The sequence below is a fragment of the Staurois parvus genome, unplaced genomic scaffold, assembly GCF_062004578.1.
Source record: "Staurois parvus isolate SC_StPar_1 unplaced genomic scaffold, SC_StPar_1.0 ptg000029l, whole genome shotgun sequence".
Classification (NCBI taxonomy): Eukaryota; Metazoa; Chordata; class Amphibia; order Anura; family Ranidae; genus Staurois; species Staurois parvus.
In genome coordinates, this window is record NW_028317825.1 from 4,365,323 (window position 1) to 4,388,458 (window position 23,136).

The following is a 23,136-nucleotide window of genomic DNA, read 5'->3' on the forward strand; positions in this document are numbered from 1 at the left end:
ATGTTGTTTTTTTTTTAAACAGATTCCTGCGCCCTTGCAACCCTTGTTTTCTTACATGTACATGAACTGGATCGGTCCCAGACTTGTTATAGGAGCTGCATGATTAACTTTTCTGCTTGGCCATCACACTAAAGACTCTCTTGGACTTTATGCGAGCGTTTACACTGAGCACTGAATATCTTTCTGTGCATTTACTGTACATAAACAAGTGTTTTGTTCCCTTGCACTTATAAAGCACCACCACATACAGAAGCAGCAGAAGTTGCATAGTCTAGCCATAGCCATAGGTTGCAGCAAGGACTTACTCTAGGACTCCTATGGGAAGCTGGTGATCATCTTTCTTAGGCCAAAGGTGGGAGAGGCAGATGAATGGCGCAATCGCATACACAGGGCAATGTACTTACTGCAGCTTATTGACTTCACCCTTCCATTGGGCATGCTCCAAGAAGTCTTCAGAGACAGGATTTATTCAGACAGCTGTATTAAGGCCCTGGACCTGTAAAGTGCTCTGTGGCTAAGGCAGCGATAAAAATCAGCCGATCTGGAAAACTGCAAAGGTGGCTTTCTTGGCACTGTATTTAATTAAGAATCTTGATTTAAAAAATGTTTTGATAAAAAGGAAAACATTTTTCTTGTTTTTCTTTAAGGAGAAAATATGTCCATTCTCCTAAGACACTAGCAAGAAACTGAAGCATGGTGGAAGTAGGCAAGGGTATTCTTGCTGACTAACATTTTTTCATTGCCAGTTACCTATTCTCCTAAAGATGGAACTTCTACCTCTGTGCCCTTGAATAAATGAATGATCAAGAACAGTGTTCTGTGCTGTTTTTTATTTTGATGAGTGTATTTCATAAACTGATTTGTAGTTCTTTTTAAGAAATGAGAAATTTGTGTAATAACATTCAACATATTTTGTGGTAGATCATTGCCACAGCATAAAGCAGCGAATACATTCAAATATTCGCTTATAAACTTTGCTTATTTAAATATCCCCTTACATTTTTGAAACACATCCATCAATGGCATATACATGTACAATATGGAGTCCTTTACTATTTCAGTTCCAGGATGGACAAGTAAAGCCTCTTCCAACAAATGAACAAGGAATCATGACCACCTTTAGGTTTCCAGTGTAGTATGGAAGAGGAAAAAGCTAAATTAGATAAGATTATCTGGGCAACAGGACCCTGAGAAAGACTAATTCAGAACGGGGTCCTAGGCAATGTAATATCTGTTCCCCCGCCACCATCTTTTCAATGGACATTGATATGAACTGCAATAGGCACAGAAAAGCCATCCTATCTGCACTGAAGCATCTTTAGCAGCTCATTTATTTAACTGCCAGTAATACGGATTGTAATAGGTACAGAAAAGCCACCCCATTTGCACTGTAGCATCGTTTGGCCTCCCATTTCTTTAACTGACATGGATATGGCTTGCAATAGGCACAGTGAAGCCACCAAATTTGTCTGTACTGCCAAGGCTTGCCCCATCACACACAAACTGCCTACAAGTGCACCTTCCCTTGTGAAAGACTAGCAGGTACACAGCTTTGACCAATTATGCAATTTCCCCTATGTACTGCAGAGCCATAAATGGTGTGGCTGGGCACCCTGCTCACCCACCAAGCTCTAGGCTCCTGGCTACATTGCCTTAGGGAAGATCTGACATTTACAAGACCTGATCTTCCTTTTGACATGTCCTGCATAAGACACACAATTATTATCAATTACAGTTTGTTCCTTTCACTTGAGATGATACTGACCTCACATTCTGCCTCGGTACTCTGCAGCTCCTCCTGCAGGTGGCTGAGTGCAACATGTGGATTACATTCCTGCAAGAGGCACTCTGGAAAAGATAAAGAAATAATTAGTTTCCTCTTGGTGTACTGTACCTGGGCTTTAACACTGGCTCCAATGACTCATTTCTATTGATCACATTACAAAACATTTGGCAGACTATGAGGGTGATGTGCTATGTACAAGAGGAGGAAATAGAAATACAATGCAGCTGAAGAATTGACCTACTGATTTTTGAAACATAATGCACAGGGAGACTTATCGAGTTCATATGTTAACATTAATATTTTATCAGTGCAGCTTCAAGGTTTTACCCCCAGGGATTAGGCACAAAAATGGAGTCAGCTCAATGTAATAATTAGGAAATAATGGGTTAGTTCCAACTAAAATGGGTCTTGCCTGATCTAGGATTTGAAAGATTTACCCAGTTATATAATAGATAAAGAAGAAAACGTGTATGCAAAAAAAAAAGAAAGAACTGATAAAAGAGAAAAACGACTCTCTCCCCCAACCCAAACATTCTAGGTTGGGCCATTTGTCTACAAGCTTAGATGTATATGTATGCATGATGCATTTTAAGAAATGTGTCTCAAAGATTACATATCTGAACTCTTTATTGAACCTCAATGATAACCTTCATACCTACCACCTTTATTTTTTATCTGGCATTGGAAGCACTTTGCTCCTTGTATTGTTTTGCTAAAACATTGTCTTGTTAGGGCCTTATGATAAATTCATCCCTGTGACATTGTGCTGGAATACAGCTTTTGTGGATGAGCCAGACACTGTGTAACTGAAAATGGAGCACAATGAACTGCACTGTTCATATTTTGTTTCTCTCCCTGGCCTAATTTTACACAAAGCTCTTCTAATCCACACAAGTTCAGATATGGGCCAATACAACGTACCAATGTCGTTACACTACACATTCCTAGGACTAGCAGTACAAAAACACATTTCATAGCAGCCAAAAAAAACACATTCTGCTTAGCATATTATTTAATTCAGAATAACACTGATTTGTTGCTTCTGGTAATCAACTAGCAAAAGCAGTCACTTTTCTAAATGTAAACACCCAACTGGTTGCTCCAAACATCTTTGAGAACTTTGTTCCAGGTATTTTAGTACACTGGCCCATAAGTTTATTTCCTGAAAATCTTTGATGATTGTAGAGGGCAAAAAGCTACTCTACTCCTCAAGGTGCCAACTGTAAAAATTGAAGGAGAAACAGGGTCAAAGCTCTTTTGGTTATACTTCTCCTTTGGGTCACGGGAGGGCACCTAGTTCTGCACTCCTGTGACCCATTTTGAGCTGACAGCGGGCTAAAGCTCGTTGTTGGCTGGCATCACTGAGTCAGACCAAGCTCTGGAAAGATCCTGACTTTAATGTCGGGATCCACCCAAATGCATTGACTGGCAGCTGGCTCAAGCGCTCAGCAAACCACTGAGAGCCTGAGCTAGCTGCTCCCATCCCCTCTACAGCCCAATGGTTCAGTGAGTGCTGAAGCGGCAAAGCAGAGAGCTGGTGACTAACAGTCACAGACTCTCTGCTCACTGAAGACTGAGAACTGAGTGATCAGAAGTCTTTGATCGCTCAGTTCTTAGTGTAGAGCTGGCAGGGGACAGCTGCAGATTGGTTTGGTGCTGCGGCCATCTAGGCGAGCATTACTGTTTGGTATTTTTTGGATTCCCAAAGTTCTCTTTTAATGCTTCAAATGATTTAACAAACCTAGTAGGAAAGTTTCCTATAGCCAATACATACAACATGGTGGTGCTTCCATCCATCCAATGAGGAGGTTAAACATAAGAATTCTTGAACCATGGTCAAGAATTCTCGAGCTCAGAAGAAAGGAACAATATTATAATAATAATAATATAATAACAATATTTATTAGCCCATTAGCCATTATTAACTTTGCTAGCCCTGGTGTTATGGAACCAACCATCTCCTCCAGCCAGGAAAAGAATCTGATTTGCTGCAGCTTCTAATGCACATTGTGAGAAGCTGTGAGTAAGCAATTTCTGTATAGGAGAAGAGCCAGCACAACTGTGCAAGAATAAAGGCATAAAGGCAAGGCTGGAGTTCAGCTTTAAAACCGTGCTAACTTACTAACCTTTCTCTACTCCAAAATGTAAAAAACAAATAACTGGAGCTCAGCTTCAATTCCACTGAACTTTCACAAAATTCTTCATGAATGTATTTTCTCAACCACTGTAGGCAAAGGCATCCCTTAGGTGATCTACATACTTTCATTCTGCTTGTCTCTTGGACCATTAAATAGATAACTATTGTACTTCTCCATCAAGACGCCCCAGCACCCTCCCTGACTGCTCATATTCTTTAAGCAATAAGGTTCTAGAGACTTGGGGACTTTGAAAGTGAACTCTACAAGAAGCCAAGAGATGAACAGTAATTGTTTCTGCCCTCTGACTACCTTCAGCAATATAACAAAATATATTTAATAGGCAACATGCACATGACACGAGAGAAGTCAAAGAGCTGACATTACTTGGCCTCTTTGTGAAAAAGCTGTTTGCCTAGCTATCTCTGGCTTTAATAATTTTTCATCATATTTATAAACTTTGTATCTCATAAACATTGCCAGTCCTCCAGACAAGATGATCATGTAGTTATATCTCACTTTACAGACAGAACGCTAAGGCTATGTAACCTGTTGGTTCATATTTGTGTACAAGCCACAGAGGTAAAACAGAGACAGTAGATACCAACAGAAACCCCCAGCTCACACAATTCAACTATGGTTGTGATAAGAAAGATCTAAACAAACATTCATACTTATTCAAATATTTATATTTACTAAGTCCCATCCATCTCTAAATGTTTCCTTACTTCTTGTATAGTATAAAGTCTTTACTTTCACAGCAGCTTTTTTTTCAGCTTTAATGATTGAGGCAGCAATGCCTACTTTCATTTTTCTATGCTCACAGGTTCAATAAAAAATCAGCCATACTCTAAAAAGCACATGAAACACTGGGCCTACATTACATTTTTAATCACTTTTTTTCACATAGAGTTTTCTTTTGGTGGAATTTAATCACCACTATTTTTTACTAACTAAACGAAAAAAGTCAGAAAATTAAAAAAAATAAACAAAATAAAAACTTTTTACTTTGTTTAAAATCATATTTTGTTGCTTTGCAGCATGAAATGAAAACAGATACTATTTTTGTTCTATCCAGCTGTATTTACTTGTAAAATCCAACATGTCAGAATTTTTTTTTTTAAATTCAAAAACAGAATCGCTAAGCTGGAAAAAGGATCACCCCTTTTTGTCAGTATTTTGTTGAACCACCTTTTGCTTTAATTACAGCCTTTAGTCTGTTGGGATATGTCTCTACTAACTTTGCACATCTAGGTTTTTCAATATTTGCCCACTCTTCTTTGCAAAACTGCTCAAGTTCAGTTAAGTTTGATGGTAACCATTTGTGGACTGCTGTCTTCAAGTGAATCCACATATTTTCAATGGGGTTTAAGTCTGGGCTCTGACTAGGCCATGCAAGGACATTCATCTTTTACTCCTTCAACCACTGTATGGTCATTTTTGCTGTGTGCTTTGGGTCATTGTCATGTTAGAAGGTAAAAATTCTTCCCATTGACAACTTTCTGGAAGAGGGCAGTAGATTTTCCTCAAGAATTTGACAGTATATTGCCCCATCCATTTTCCCTTCTATCCTGACAAGAGCTGCTGCAGAGAAACATCCCCATAGCAGGATATTCCCACCTCCTTGCTTTACTGTAGGAAAGGTGTTATTTGGATGGTGAACTGTATTGGATTTCTGCCAGACGTATCGTTAAGTGTTGAGGCCAAATAATTAAATTTTAGTCTCATCTCACCATAACACCTTTTTCCATGTGGCCTCAGAATCTTCAAGGTGCGTTTTGGCAAATATCAGTCGTGACTTCATGGGGCCTGTCTTGAGGAGTGGCTTTTTTCTTGCAACCCTCCCATATAAGCCACATTTGTGGAGAATATGTGATATTGTTGTCACATGCACACAATGACCACTCTTTGTCATAAATTCCTGCAACTGCTTCAGAGTTGCTGTAGGCCTCTTTGACCAGTTTCTTCCTGGCTCTTTCATCCAGTTTGGAGCGATGTCCTAATCCTGGGAGGGTTTCTGTTGTACCATATGCCTTCCACTTCTTAATAATAGACTACACTGTGCTGCTAGGCATTGATAAAGCCTTTGACATTTTTTGGGATTCATCTCCTGACTTGTGCCTGTCCACAACTTTATCCTGGAGATCTTTTGACAGTGCTTTGCCACCCATAGTTGATTGCTTCAGTTGCATTACTAGGGACTGTAATACTCCAGGAAAGCATTTATCATACTGAGCTAACCAAAATAACCACAGATGATCACAGTTGAAAGTCAAATGGCTTTGTGTGCCATTGAGAAGGTGATTAGATACACCAGATTGAGTCATTTTGAGGAAGGGGTGATCCTATTTCCAACTCAGTGATTCTGTTTTTCAATTTTTTCTGACATGTTGGTGTTATAGCTTTCACTTGGATATTATAAGTTACACTTAGTGAATACAACTGGATAAAACAAAAACTGTGTCTGTCTTCCGGCTGCAAAGCAACAAAATGTGATTTTAAAGGGGGGCGATTCTTTTTTATACCCACTGTATCTGAAAATCAATCAATCCTGATGTACTGACAGTCTATTTAATTTCTTGAGTCGTAATTTTTTTGTCATACTTTTCTGGAAAATAAAGAAATGAAAGAAAAATAAAAAATGTTCAAAATTTTTTTCTTACATACTGTCACCAGTGCAGTACAGCGTCATCATATAACTGGTGTGGAGGTGATCAGGGACACTCACTGGTGACAGTATGTTACAAAAAAAATGTTATTACATTTTTTTCATGATTTTTTTAACACACTACAAAATGTGTTTTGTTGTAATCAGCTGTGATTGGCCACAGCGTATCACATGGTACAGATGGGCTGTGATTGGCCCTGTCTGTACCATGTGATTACTGTGACCAATGATAGCTAGCAACACAATTGTACACAATGAATGGCATGAATCAAAGCCAATCATTATTTGCAATTTTCATGTGATCTTCTGTGATTGGTCATAGCAGTCATATGGTACTGGCAGTGACCTAGTACAGTGATCTGTCATCGGCTTTGTCCAGTGGACACAATCGGTGACAGATCACGCCAGTGTGTTTCATGGGGTGTGTGTGACGTGCATTTCCAGGAGGACGTCATATAATGTCCACCCGGAAAGATGAAGGTCCCACCCCGGTCTATTGTCAAATGAAGTGGTTAAAGAAGAACTGAAGGTCTGGGCTATTTTGCCATCTGTGTCCCTTTGGAGGTCAATTACACTCACAGTGTTATTTCTGATGTAAAGAAGTAAAAGTTGGTGTATGTGTGAATCTTGATGGGAAATTATTATTTTACTGGTGCCTAAAGTAGAATTGTGACCAGGCAACAGACATTCAAATATTTGCGTACACTTAACGTATTCCTAAAGGCAAACCTTTTGTTTATTTATTTATTTATTTTGGAATGGCGTGGAATTAGAACTGCTGTCAGGTTTTTATTGCTGTCTGTGTCCCTGTTAGGGAGTTTTATGCTCTCTAATTTTCCTCATAATCAATGTTACCAGGAACGAAAGTGAAAGTATGGCCAACAGTTTGCTTTGCCACCAGAGCAGAAATAAAATGGAAACCTTCCAAAGAGTATACACTTTCCCATGACAACTGTCTACCCATTGAGTTTACACTACAATGAAAACAAACTCAAATTGTTTTGGCTTTATGTATACTTTGACAAGCAGTAAATAAGTCCTTACTGACCATTGAATTTATAGACCCTGTTGAAGTAAGAGATTAGAAGGCCTGCAAGGGAGGGGGGGGGCTGCTAAGTTACCCAAAAAAAGTAAAACAGATGCTTCAGCTGCATACTTTGAGGATGAACTACTTCCACTACTTCCCAGTGGCTGCAGTAACAAAGGTCAGCGGGGGCTTGTTTTAGTTTATTTACTGCTTGTTAAAGTGGAGTGCTGGCTGAATTAAAAAAAAAAAGTCAGCAGCTACAAAAACTGTAGCTGCTGACTTTTAAAATACAGTCCCTTACTTGTCCCTCGGTCTAGCAGTGCCCTCACCACAGCTGGATTCACCAGCTGTCTTCTCTCTCTGGCGCCGGCATCTTCACTGTGGGCACCCAGCTGTGACAGATGCAATGCTCTTTGTGAATGGCTCTGTAGTCTTCTGGGACCTTTCACGTGTCCCAGAAGACTATGGGGAGGGAGGGGGGGAAGACAACTTCCACTTCCGATCACCTTACGCGATAGTAGAAGTGGGAGCGGTTAACTGTCAAATTCGGGTACTCGCTCCCCAAAGGTGCCAATCCTTAATGCAGAGCGGTTAACAAAGACTTGGGTGGAGCTCCGCTTTAAGAACATGCAAAAATGAGACTTTTGAAAGCATGCCCACAGGACTACTTTAAGGTTTAGTAGACTGTGAATATTGCATCTCCAAGAAAATAAGTAAAACAAATGATAAAGAACACAAAATCAAATTTGATTTGTCAAGAAGACAACGACATTGACACAGTAAACTTTGGTTGACCATTCCTAGCTTATATAAAATTGACATCCTTAAAGCGGAACTTCAATCTCCCAATCAACATGAGCTATTTTTAATCCTTATGCTGTTGGCATTAGTAAACAGATAGGAAAGTATATCATATTTACTTTGTTCTAAGCTTTTTTTTTACATTTCTTCAGTTTCTTCCTGGTTTCCATGCCTAGGAAAATTATGTCATATATCCAAACAGTCTTCAGGAGGGGAGGGTTCTCAGCTCAGTGTATGCCTGAGTTAAGGGCAGATGGATTCCAAGAAGTAAATGATACATGAATCATCTGCCTTTACTCTACAGCCAGAAATGCCAGGGGGTGTTTTTCAAAATGATTTCTCAACAAAATAAAGTATGGAGACACGGATGGATGGGTGAGTTTGCTTTGAATATTAAAAATGAATGAAATAGCATTTTTGGTTTGTGGTGCTCAGATGCAGTGCAGTTCCACTTTAAGCTGAGTAAACAAAGCATATTACTTACGGATTTTTCGTAGTTTCCCACGACAAGATGCACACGTCTCACGTAACAGCTGGTACTTAATTGCCAGGTTGGCTTTCCCAGTTTCCAAACGTGGGCGGAGAGACAAGTTTTTCTGAGCAAGCTCAAAGTTAGAAGCCAAAGAAATTTTTCTTTCCTCCTGGAGTGCTTGTACCTGGGTGGGAGGTATGAGTTAAAGAGTACAGAGGGCTTTAGAAATAAAATATAGGTAAAAAAAATGGATGAAAATGTGAGAAAAGTAATTTGGACACAAAATATACATAATTATACATAGCCATTAGACAATGGGTGGACCATTAAAATGATCACAGATTTACATGAAAATAAACCTTCCTCTTTATTTAGGACTATATGCAGTGACATCAAAATTAGTCATCTGGCATGCATATATCTGCATATATATTTAGATTTTCAAGACAAATGTCCTGAGGTCCATAACCCAACACATTTGGCTTTATCTTGCACCATTCAGGAATATAAAGACACAATTATTTGAGTCCAAAACCACAGGCTCATTAGGGCGGCAATCTAAGTTCAACTGCATTGGCAACTTGGAATGCCAAGTTAATACATGAATCTGCAATAGGCTACTTTTACTGTATCTTCACCATGTATGTGGATGCTTAAAGTCAGATGGATTTTCAACAACTCCTCACCAAAGTGACTCTTAATGGCAGACTTCTTACTGGATCACATCAAAAAAACATACTGTAGTATAGTATTACACCTATGCTCTCCCTTTGTTGTCTTCTGGCCAGCCCTGTATTCATACAATGAGCTTAGCAGGTTCTAGTGTTTCTACTAATGAGTATCTTGTGGGAGGCAAATTTAACAGAGCTGCTACTTTTCATACATCATAAGAGTTAACAGATGCTACTGCTGCCACAGATCAGAGGCAAGTCTCTTTATTTTACCACTGCTAAATACAGTAGTTCACATTAGAGGGTTGGCACGCTGCTAAGTCTATGCTGTCAGAGAAAGGGAGGAGCTGTGATTTCAGTGCCTCTGTTGTAAAATCTGAAGATTAATTACTCCACAGTGTATGCAGCTACACATGTCAGTTAGGAATACATAAATGCCTCAATCATCTGGGAACTGATGTACAGGTAGATAACTAAAAGCTGAATGTGTTGTAATAAGGTACTGTTGAAGACACTTCTACTAAAGTCTAATGTACACTGGTGTTCAGCCCTGATGCATGAGATGCCAATGTTTAGGTGCAGGCGGAAGGCACAGGTGCACAGTCCAGCCACGCTGCCAGCAGCCTGTAAAAATCTATGGGATGCTGACAGCTGCTGTGATTGGACAATGCATCAGGTGCTACTATCTTTAAGGCAGTGTGGGGTTGCATACTGCCCTAAACATTAGTACAATTCGGTTCATCTAGCCCCATCCAGCCACAGCAGCTGTCAGCCTCTAATAGACTTTTAGAGGTTGCCAACGGGACTGGTACACTTGTTCCTGACTCCTGCACCTAAAGGCCAGACTCTCATGCACCTGAGCTAAACGCCCATCGTGCATGAGGCCAAATGAGTTTCTAAATGTTTTCTTAATTAATGAGGCACGACTATCTCAGCAAGTGGATGAATGGTCTCATGCACTTGTCACTGTAATTAAGTGTCATAAGGTTCCATATTCCTATAAAAGACTCGCAAGTGGTCCGGTTGATATGGGTGTAAGGGAGGCAAGTGGTGAATTGAGCAGCATAAACATAAGTGCCACACATTCCTATAGGCTGCTCATATGCAACTCAATAAAAGCAAGCAATGTCCCTAACTTCAAGCAACGCTTGTGATAATGAGGCCAATTCTCATACCTTTAAAGGAAGCCAGTATTGAAAATGCACAGACTGTCATTACTAAACTCCTATGTTACAAATAGTAGCTACATGGCTGTTATGTTTATCCAAAGACTTCAATATTTTCTGAAAAAGCGCAGTAACTGAATGCTTGTTCAGAGACTTGAAGTATTGTTTCCAGAGATAACCAGTCAATCGGCATTTTAGGAGGACGGTCAGCAATAGCATAACTCAAGCTAGTCATTGGTGCTTATTGAGGCTTCTCCAAGTTGCCGTTGCAAACCCTCTCTGCAAACCTAATGCCAGGTAACTACAGCAGCTGGTCCTGGTACTTAAAAAAGTCATGCAAAGACAAGCAGATATCTTTCCAGCCACTGACTCCAGGGTGATATCTCCCCGTCTATGGCTAGCAGACAGCAATAAAAACCTGCCATTGTTTCCAACCCCTTAAAAAAAGATTTGCCTTTAGCTACACTTTAAATAACCAGTTTTAAGAGAATTTGACTTCGAAGAGTACCATTGAGTGCTTCAAAGAGCACCACTGACTGCCCTGTCTTCCTAACCCTAACCCTTCCTGCTGCCCATGCTACCAAATTCATCCCTGATGCTGTGAAACGGCACCCTGGAGTCTTCTGCAAAATTAAAATTTCCAGTAGCGTCAATATCCTGGGTCTCTAGCAGCTTCTTCTGGTTTCTCCAAGCATTAGATACAGTAGTGACGAGCAGGTCAGCAGGAGGAACTAGTGAAAGCTACAGGGAACACATTCTTGAATGTGTCAGTTTCCCAGCTGTTTTGAACAATTTCACAACACTGTAGGAGGATTTGGTAAAAGGGGCCATAAGAAAGGTAAGTACAGTTGTGCTCAAAAGTCTGCATACACTTGGAGAACTGGAAATATTCAGTATGTATCATTTTTAAAGAAAATATGAGTGAGCAGGCGAAATACATTTCTTTTATTTCTTATGGGATTCATATTCAACTGTAGGTCATAACAGAATGGCGTAATCATAAAACAAAACATAGCAACAAGTCAACAAATTAAATGCCCCCTGTTAAAAAGTCTGCGTACCCTTAGTTCTTAATACTGTGTATTGTCCCCTTTAGCATCAATGACAGCTTGCAGTCTTTTGTAATAGTTGTCTACAAAGCCTCAAATTCTTGCATGTGCAGGGATGTGGACATTTTTGAAAAAACTTCTTGTCCAGGGATTAAATATGCGCCCCAATCTACTTGTCCCTCATGACAATCTACTTTTCCAGATTAAAAAAAAAATAAAAAAACATTTTAACCAAAACTGTATTTCAATCGGAGGTGATATTAGGAATGTCTGGGGCTTGTTAAAACAAAATGGGCTTTATGGGGACTTAAACGTTTAATATTTTTAACATTGCGCTGTTTATCTCCTCCTCCCCTCCCTGCCTGTCTCCAGCACCACACCCGGGGACTGGCAGGGAGGGGAGAGACCTTGCAGTGTAATGAGCACCGATTGGCTGCTCCTCAGGAAAGGGGAATGTCAGGATTATCCTTTATCCCTTTTGCTGCCAGAGCCGGTTTTGCATTTTTTTGCACTTTTTTGCACAAGTTTAAAAAATCATTTTAGGTCTGGAGATTACATAAAATCCCCTAGCATGATATATTTTCTGATATATTTTCTGAAAGCAGAGACCCAAGAGAATAAATTACTGGTAGTTCCAGTTAATTATAGGGCACAAAAAAAAGCAATAAATTACCCTATTTGTTTGTAAAATATAAAAGATGAGGTTGCACCGAATAAATAGATATCCAACACATCAAACCTTAAATTTGTGCGCACTTGTGAAATGGTGTAGAACTTCAGTACCCTATATTTTCTATAGGTCGGCACATTTAAAGCTCCTTATAGGTCATCAGTTTAGCGTTAGGGAGGAGTTCTGGTGCTAGAATTATTGCTCACATTCTGGCGTGCAAGGCGATATGTGACATGTGTATCGCAAATCGACATTTTCATGAGTAGGCGACCCAGCGTGTGCTTTTACGATTGTTTATGCGTATATGTGGGGGTGGGGGTGGGCTAATTTTTTTGTTGGGGGGGGATGGTATGTGCTTGGGTATAACTTTCATTTTGTACAATAAAAACAAAAACTTTGGGTTTTTTTTACTTTTTTTTTTCATCACATAGGGGACAAAGCACCCATGTGATGATTTTTTCGTGACAGGTTCTCTTTATTGAGGCATCCAGGGTCCCTGCCTGTCTCCCCTATGCTCCACTGAATGTAATGCAGTGCGCATCGCACCGCATTACATTCTTTCCAAGCTTCCGAGGACCCAGAAGTGACAAAATAACATCACTTCTGGGTCAGGAAGTGCTCTCCTCCTTCTCTTCTAGCCAAAGGCGGTGAGTCGGTCCCGGGCCCGCAGATGGGCAAGCGGAGCCTGGGAGATGTCACGGGGGGGAGGGGGGGTTTGGGGAGAGGCTGGCACTGTGTGGAAGCAATGCTTCCACCTGACCGGGCTAAAGGTAGACAAAAACTACCTGCCCAGAACTACATGTCCTGGGAGTCGGGCGATAGGAATCAAACATCATTGATGTGCTATAGCTGGCCATTCATCTTGCCAAAATGCCTTGAGGTCAAATCTTTGGTCATCTTGCATCACCACATGTTTGAGATCTCCCCAGAGTGGCTCAGTGGTATTCAGGTCAGGAGACTGATGGCCACTCCAGTACCTTCACCTTTTTCTACTGTAACCACCGGAGGGTCCACTTGGCCTTGTGGTCAGGTTCATTGTCATGCTGGAAAGTCCAAGAGTATCCCATGTTCAGTTTTCGTGCAGAAGAATGCAAATTATTTGCCAGTATTTTCTGACAACATGCTGCATTCATCTTGCCATCAATTTTTACAGAATTGCCATGCCTTTAGAGCTCACATACCCCCAAAACATCAGTGAGCCACCACCATGTTTCACAGTGGGGATGATATTCTTGTCACTATAGGCCTTGGTGATCCCTATCCAAACATAGCGTTTATGTTTGTGACCATAAAATGTTTGGCTCGTCACTCTAGATTACAATGTGCCAGAAGCTGTGAGGCATGTCAAGCATATTGTAACCAGACTTTTTTGTGGCATTGGTCTAGTAAAGGCTTCTTTCTGGCAAATTGAGCATACAGCTCATTTTTGTTCAAGTATCATCGAATTGTGCTCCTTGAAACAACCACATCATCTTTTTCCAGAGCAGTCTATATTTCTCCTGAGGTTATCTGTGCATTTTTCAATTCTTCTGGCATTTGTGATTGCAATCTTTCTTGGTCTACCTGACCTTGGCTTGGTATCAATAGATCCCCAAATTTTCCATTTATTAAGCGATTGAATAGTACTGACTGGCATATTCAAGGCTTTAGTTATATTTTATATCCTTATCCATCTTTGCAGAGTTCAATTACCTTGTTACGAAGGTCTTTTGACAGTTCTTTTCTGCTCATGACTCAGTATCTATCCTGCTCAGTGCATCCATGTGAGAGCTAACAAATTCATTGACTATTTATACGCAAACACTAATTGCAATTTAAAAAAAACACAGATGTGAGAAATGAACATTTAATTGGCATCTTAACCTGTGTGTGTCACCTTGTTTGTCTGTACATTCCAGGGTATGTAAACATTTGATCATGGCCATTTGAGTGATTTTTGTTATCATTACAATTTAAAAAGGAACCAAACAACTATGCAATAATAAATGGGTTTATATGATCACTACCCTTAAAGCGATTCTAAAGGTTAATTTTTTTTTTTTTTTAAAACATGCTATACTTACCTGCTGTGTGCAGTGGTTTTGCACAAAACAGCCTGGATCTTCTTCTTATCGGGTCTCCCGCAGACTCTCCTGGCTCCTCCTTCCTATCGGGCACCCCCACAGCAAGCAGCTTGCTATGGGGTCACCCGCTGCTTCATGTGTCCATTTACACACTGAGCCGTGGATTGGCCCTGCCCCCTCTCTCCTCATTGGCTAACTGGCTGTGATTGACAGCAGTGGGAGCCAATGGCTCCCGCTTTCTGTCTTGGCCAATGAGGAGACAAGAGACCCGGGACAGCCAAAACTGTCGTTCAAAGCGCTGGATCGCAATGAGGCTCAGGTAAGTATTGAGTAGGCTGGGGGCACTGTTGCACACAGAAGGTTTTTTTACCTTCATGCATAGAATGCATGAAGGTAAAAAACCTTGAACCTTTACAACCACTTTAAATAACAGACCGTATTTTTGGCAAGATCAGTCATATTTTCAATATCAATGCCAAAATGTCATGATTTTGGCCAGGGTATGCAAACTTTTCAGTACAACTGTATTAATCTTGTTCTTTTACACATGATGTCTGGCTTTGTTGGATATTTCTTGCATGGTGACAGCATTGCTTTAAAGTAAACCTGTACTGCAGGGCTTTTTATTTGCCCAACAGTTAGAAACAAGTCAAAGAACTGCATTACTCGCGAACATTTGTGCAATGTTTTCCAGAGTTCTTCTACTGTTACTGCCCTAACCCAACAAGCATTAACCACAAAATGCTATTGCCAGTATTCTGAAACCTGAAAATATCCAAGAAACCAAAAATTAGAAAAAAATGCAGGCTGCCATTGCTAACTCCCTGATGAAAAAGCTAGCAAAGGGCCAGCACATGGAAAAAGAAAGTCAGCATAAAATGAGAATTCCTAATCTGCATACAGGTCAGTGATTTAAAAGATACCAACAACATTGGATTAGCAAGACAGCCAGTGTTATCATAAGGAGCCTTCATACTTTCTCACTACAGGGTTTCATTAGGCCTTATTGGGCACAAACACTTCTTTATTTATGAATCCTTATACATTGCCTTTACAAAATTTTGGAACCAGTTGTGCTGGACTCAAATTAGAACACATAATTGTTAAGTATAAGGAACTCAACAAAGGTTTTTTTTACTTGTTCTAAGTTTACAAGTTAACACTGTTCTACGTTAACACTGCCTTTAAGACACGATCAAGTTGTATTAAGCAATGTTCCTCAAATGCCCTCCTTGCTGTGTTTTCTTGAGCACTCTAACGCTTTGCAACTGCATTTTAAATGTGCCATAAATGCAACAGGTACATTCAAATAGATATCAATGGGGTTGTTTGCAAAGCTTCAATGCCTGCTGAACACTGTAGGCAATGTTATTTTTGGGATATGTCACATGTCCCAGGAGATTGCGGGACCACTGAGAAAGCATAGCATATTTTGGGATCAGGGATCACAGCTGGCTCAGGGATGTTGAATTTATATCACCCGACGCCCGGGACATGTAGTTCCGTGAGCCGGGCAGGTTGTTTTTTTTTAACTTTTATCCCTGCTGCGGGCAAACAGCAGGGCTCACCTGTCAGGTGGAAACATTCGGGCAGCAGCACTGCTGCCGATTGCTTCCATCTCAAGAAGGAATAGGTTGTGCATTAGGAGTAATTCGTTAGCCAGCATCTCTAGCAGTTATACTAATTACTCTTTGAGGCCCCTCCAATTTTCTCAGATGAGTACAGACTTTGTTCAACAGTAGCAAGCCCTGATGAGGAGGGAACCCTTTGAACCACCAAAATGTGTCTAACAAAAAATGAAATTTGCACTTTGCGCATTCTGTTTTTGGTGCTGTACTCCTTGCACACCCAGCAAAAAAAACTTGATGCTCTATCCAAAACTTTAACAAAAGTATTGCCTTTATATACACTTCAAAGCAGTGTTGTGAAATGCAAAGCTAGATCACAGTCTTAGAAAAAGTGAAACTTTAGAAACCTTTTTTAGATGTGTGCTGTCCCAACTCTTTACCAGAAAGGAGCATGGAGCTTATTTAGCATAGTATTTAGAGTTGGATATAGTGGAAAATGGTTAAAACCCTTGTCATTTTTTTTATTGTTGTCTGGGACATTTTTATTCACTTCCTGCCTGAAGACACAACAGTCATTTCTCCAAAATAAGGTACAATACCCTTTTAGGACAGTAATCATCAGAACAGGTGGCTAATGTACCGGAGACAGCATAGCTTTGGATTCCCCATCATTTTTTATCCCAGTGCACATGGCCACCAGAACAAACAGAGAAGCTGAACCCCCTCACCAGGGACCCAGACTACAATAAAACTTTACAGGGAATCTAACTAACCAACACTCAATAACAAACTAAAAAACTTTAAGGAGAAAAATAGCCAAAGCTTTTTAGTCCCTACTTCTCCTATGGATCACTCCGTTTCACTCCTGTGTCCCGGTTTCAGCCGCTAGCAGGCTAAATCCCACTGTCAGCTGATGTCACTCAGCCGGTCCAGGCTCTGGAAAGATCTCTTTTTTCACTGCCTGGTTCACTGGTTTACACTGTGTACTTTATAAAATTGTTTGCACTCATGTTTTGATAATGTGAACATCACTGTGTGCTGCCCATAGTATCATTTGCATAGGCCTTCAAGGAGCATTAAAAATGCCCCCCAAATGCCTGCTTTCAATGCCAGTGTGAACTAGGCCTTACACTTTAACTACTTGGCAACCATGCTGTAGCTGAATGACGTCTACAGTGTGGCTGTCCAGTTCTGAGAAGGCATCATATGACATCCTCCCAGAACGTGCTATACTGCGCACCTCCAGCAGCGCGCACCCGGCGTTCTACGTGATCGCTGTGTCCGTATGACACAGCTGATCACGTGATGTGGTAAAAGGCCAATCACAGCAGCCTTTTACCACGTGATCAGCAGTTTCCAATGACACAGCAGATAATCAGGTAAATACAGTTGCCGGTTATCGGCTGCACTTTCCTCACAATGACACTGCGTGAGGAAAGTACTGCCAATAACCGGCAATTGTCAGAGAACAGATTGGCACTGATTATCAGGGCACTGATGACCAGTACCCTGATGATCAGTGTCCAGCAGTGCCACCCACCTGTGCCCATCAGTGCCACCCATCAGTGCTACCCAGCAGAGCCGCCCATCAGTGCCTCCAGTCAGTGCCATCAGTCAGTGCTGTCCATCAGTGCCCATCATTGCTTCATATCAGTGCCAGCTTATCAGTGGCCATCAGTGCTGTCCATCAGTGCTGCCTATCAGTGCTGCCTCATCATCGCACATCAGTGAAGGAGAAAAATTACCTGTTTGCAAAATTTTATAATAGAAACAAATAAAAGCCTTTTTTTTTCAAATCTTTTTCTCTTTTTTTTTTATAGTGCAAAAAATAAAACACACAGTGGCGATTAATTACCACCAAAAGAAAAAAGTTATAACAATTTCATATAGGTACAGTGTTGCATGACCGTGCAATTGTCATTCAAAGTGCGACAGCACTGAAAGCTGAAAATTGGCCTGGGCACGAAGGGGGATCATTGGCTGGTAGGCAACTGCTAAAGAGGTTTTGTTGCACTCATTTTTTGACTGAATGCCTGGATGCTGCAGATAGTTATTCACAATTGCGTCACCTACATCAAATTTAGCAATACACTATAATAAATCCAGACACTAACAGAGGTAGGTAAAAAACAAAAAAAGGGCATGACATGCTTGGTTTTTATAGAGGGACAATGCCACCATTATTATTATTGTTAGCCAATGGAAAGCTAGTTACCAGGGGAAAAAAGATGTGCTTCTTTACCATTCCCACTGAACTCTATTGGGGCCAAAAACACTTGAAGCTTGTAGTTCAAAAGAAGCTCATGTACTTTTTCAAGCTACAAGCGGTACTACACTCATATGTGAAGGGGCACAACTGAAAACTGTTGAGAGTTTGGATGTTGAGTTTTGTATCTTCGCGCTAAAAAATGCTCAGGTATGAATGAGACCTAATAGTTATAGGTCAAATTACAGCTTATAGTGGAAGTAAACCTTAATGAAATACCCACCTCCTCATTCCATTCAATGTTGAATGTAAATCTCTCACTGGCCAATGTAATTTTCTCCCCAGCTACTTCCACACACCAGGTTTTTGGCCTCTAGATTGGCTGGCTGGGGAATGATGTCATCTTGCACACGGGAGTCCATCATTCTGGCACAGCTGCAGTGTGCCATAAATGCACCCAGAACTGCACATGCACAGCTCAATGTGCATTCAATAAAAGACTGAACAGGCAGGTCAGTATTTGTTATTGCAGAAAAGGCACTGCATGTCTCTTCTGCAATAAAGAGCTGCCTGCTCCCAGTTTTGTTTTTTAGTTCTAATTAGTTCAGCTTTAAGGACTTGTTCACACCAATGCATTTTTTATTGCTTTTTGCAGAAAAGCACTACAGTCCATTTAACATTGTTTCCTAAGGGACATGTTTACATCTATGCATGTTTCAGCTGCTGCGTTTTTGGAAAGGGTCAGGGATTATTTTAAACGCAAAAAGCAGTGTTTTTGCTACAACAGAGTTCAATGGAGAGGCTGCTGAAATTCATGTATTGCTGTTATGCCTGGTTTTGTGTTTTTATTCTGCCCAGCAACAAAAATATTTCCCCTTTAACAAAAAACAAACAAAAAAAACCCAAAACGTGGTAAAAATGCATGTGTAAAAAACACAAAGTGAAATGAAAAAAACATTGCAAAAATGGGTCAACAGCAAATTGCACTGGTGTGAACCAGGCCAAAGATATGACATATACTGCTACTTTCATGGTCCTATGATTAACCAAACACAATTCTTCAAAAGAGCTTAAAACTATAAATATAAATCATAATAATAAACTTTATTGAATATAGTGTCTCAAAGTGCTTTACAATAGAAATAAAACCAAATACACATTAAAAAAGAAACAAAACATGAACATGTAGCCCTGGTTCACGCTGAATGCCACTTTGAAATTGTACTACTTCACTTGAAATAGTGTGATTTCAAAGCCGAAGGTCAGTGTGATTTCATGTGCTGCTTGCCTGACGTCTACGCGACTTCATGCACAGATGTCTATGCAAGTCGCACATAAAATTGCAAAAAATAGTGCAAGAACCTTTTTTCCAAATCGGTGTGGTACTGCAAAGTCGGAGTCCCACCGATTTGAACAGTTCCAGAGGCACAAACAGGGTGCAACTTGTCATGCGATTTTGGAACTGTCAAATCGCATGACAAGTCACACCGGTGTTAACCAGGGCTTAGGTGACAGCTTGTCTAAAGAAGAAAGTATTGATTTGAAAGACATTAAAGAAGGTGCCTTATATATATATATATGTATATATTACATACACAATTGTTTTTAGATTCTATTTTATTATATTATATATGCACAACTGTGGGTATAGGGTTTCTGTCCATGGTTCTCTATTATTGGTTGAACTCAATGTGTTTTTTTTGGGGGGGGGATTTATCAGCCTAATGATAAAAACATATATATATTTTTTTTATTTAATAATAATTTCTTTAAACAAAGAAAATTTAATTATCAACCAGCACCACATAAATCGGCACAGACTAGCAGACCTTCAACACAGAATGACATCAGTGCATACAAATCAGTGTATGAAAGCACAGCTAAGGACCAAAGCCTTATGAGGGAGACAATCATGCAAGTAAACAAACATATAAAACACACATAGACCTGACAGGAGAAAGAGAGAGCAAAAAAAAAAAACATGAATGACAATAATGAGGAGGAGAGAAAAGGGAACAAAGGAAAGATGTAAGGGGAGGGAGACGTAAAGAATAGACAAAAAAAAAAAAAAAAGACAGACTGAGGGATCAGTTCACCAATACAAAAGCATGTCACCACCAGCAGGCCTGTAACACCATAACAAAACACTGGTGTACGGTATGGTAGCTGGGTGAAGCAATCGATGGGATATAGGTGAACGGATGTGGCAGGTGCGATTGGCCAATAAAGCGTAGCAGACCTGGCACACATCTGCACACCCTGAGAGGAGGCCTGTACAGAGGCATGACAAAGAACGCTACAGGTTCTGTGTACACCATCCTAGAGCTACAGGCTGGCTGGAAGCAGGAGATGTGGGTGGTACAGGCCCCAGTCTCTGCCCATACACAGCCAGATGGTGTGTTTGTTGTAAGCCTCTCGGAATATGGATGGAGGAATGATACTGCAAGGAACTGTGCCGTGATGTGGAGGGTTCCCTGGGTCGGAAGGGAGGGAGGCCAGGCCTTGGACACTGATGAACCTTCATCCATAGCACAGGTTTCTCCAACACAACTCCATCCATGGAGATGGCAGGCTCTGTTTATTGACAAACAAGTGAAGATGCTGATGGCTATGGAATAAAAGGAGGAGAGGCACAATGAAACGTGTGACAATGGCATGAGAAATAAGACACACATACATATACACACACACAGGGGCCTAGGGGAAGGGATGACCACCAAGGCCCATGTATAGGTCTCTATAGGTGACAGCTGATGGCCATAGGATGGTCCAGTGATGGGGAAGGTGGCCAGGCACCATGGATGGAAGGTGTCTGAGTGGCAGTAGGTGATGGGGCTCCATGGATTGGGCTGTGTAGGGATACATTGGTTGGTGTGGGGGTCCTGGTGCCCTGATGATGGCTTCTGGGGTGGATGATGGTCTCCAGGCTCAACAGGCACAGCAGTCTGCCTCCTGTCCATGTCTCAGGTGATGTATGAACACATCCAGACACATCTACACCCAGCCGCTCTCTCTCTCCCTCCCCGGCTCACCTGCTCGCTCAGGCGGACGATGCGTTGCAGCTTCCCCTCGTCCTGCAGCAGCTGCCGGAGCTGTTCGGTGCTGAGCACCCCGAATCGGTCCGAGGCGCCGGCCTCCGGGGAAGGATCAGTGCGGGCGGCGGGCTTCGAGCTGCCGGCTTCCGTGGACGGGTGGGGGCGGGAGGCCCCGGCCTTGGCGCTTTCGTGCTCCGGGGACGGATGGGAGCGGCTCCCCGGGTTCATGCTTGCCGGGCTCCGGGTCCACTCTCAATCCCGCGGTCCCCGCAGTCTGCAGCGGGGGGTGCAATACCCGGAGCGGCCGGCAGAGGGCGCCCGGAGCCTTCTCTTCTGTGTCCGGCTCGCAGTGTATGGAGCTGCCGCCTGGAGCCGTGTGTCTGCCTCTACACAGAGCTAAATATATACACCATCCGGGCACAGCCACACACACCGGCCTATACCGGGCATTGGGGGGACACTCAGCCTATGGGGGGGGACGCCTCACAGGACCGCCCAACTTTGAGAAGGAACTTTGGCAGGAGCTTCCAGGAACAAAGAAGTCCAGAGATGGAGGGAAGTCGGTTCTGGAGGACAATTCTCTCCGCGTTCCAATGTCCTTCCAAAGACTTGGCTATTATTTCATGTTGGAATGAAGAGACTTTACCGAACACAACCCACGGGCGCTGAGAGAAGTTCCTTCCTTCAAGAGGATAATTGTTCGCAGTATTTCGTCACCGCGGTCATTACACCAACAGCGATCCGACCCCACTAATGACCAGAAACATCAACAAATTTCCTTACAGCAGTGTTCCTCAACCTTCCTTCAGCCAAAGCACCCTTTACAATTACGGACAGTCCTGAGGCACCCTTTACAATTACGGACAGTCCCGAGGCACCCTTTACAATTACGGACAGTCCCGAGGCACCCTTTACAATTACGGACAGTCCCGAGGCACCCTTTACAATTACGGACAGTCCCGAGGCACCCTTTACAATTACGGACAGTCCTGAGGCACCCTTTACAATTACGGACAGTCCTGAGGAACCCTTTAAAAATACAGACAGTCCTGAGGCACCCTTTAAAATTACGGACAGTCCTGAGGCACCCTTTACAATTACGGACAGTCCTGAGGAACCCTTTAAAAATACAGACAGTCCTGAGGCACCCTTTAAAATTACGGACAGTCCTGAGGCACCCTTTAAAATTACGGAGAGTCCTGAGGCACCCTTTAAAATTACGGAGAGTCCTGAGGCACCCTTTAAAATTACGGAGAGTCCTGAGGCACCCTTTAAAATTACGGACAGTCCTGAGGCACCCTTTAAAATTATGGGCAGTCTTGAGGCACCCCATTCTAAAATGTGAAAAATTATTCTAAGGGCTCAAGTACGCTGTTCAGCGTTTTTTTTCAGCAGCCCCTGAACTCACCCTAATGTTTTCCTATGTGTCCATGTACACATCTTCGTTTACAGGCATTTGAGTTTACAGTCATTTTTTTGAACGCACAAAACTTGCGTTCAGCAGTCGATGTTATCAGCGTTTTAAACGCAAAACGCTTGTAAACACAGAAAATCGTGTTTATAAGTGTTTGTGTCTGAAAATGTTTTTAACTCTTTCAGTTCCCAATGCTGTCCAGAGCCTTTTTTCATCATGAAAAATGCATGCAAAGCGTTTTCAAGGTGCTCAGATGGACAAAACACTGAAAACAGGATGTTCCTACCAAGCTTGTCACACACTGTAATGACCAAGTCACACCTCAGACCTCTCCCACCCTTGGAAACAAAAGATATGTTATTGACCATTTACACCTCAAATTCCCCATGAAGACCCCCTGCCAGG

At 41.6% G+C, this 23,136-nt stretch overlaps 1 protein-coding gene across 1 annotated transcript in view; it reads right to left on the minus strand.

The window, feature by feature from the left end:
- Positions 1-21,678, minus strand: part of VPS37D (VPS37D subunit of ESCRT-I) — a 48,330-nt gene extending 26,652 nt beyond the window's left edge. Inside the window, exons 1-3 of the mRNA XM_089657348.1 lie at positions 21,315-21,678; positions 8,902-9,073; positions 1,766-1,848 (exon numbers count right to left, since the gene is read on the minus strand). Of these exons, the coding sequence (XP_089513474.1) occupies positions 1,766-1,848; positions 8,902-9,073; positions 21,315-21,545 (486 nt within the window). The 5' untranslated portion in view covers positions 21,546-21,678. The remainder of the gene's footprint in view (positions 1-1,765; positions 1,849-8,901; positions 9,074-21,314) is intronic.
- Positions 21,679-23,136: the final 1,458 nt, after the last annotated feature.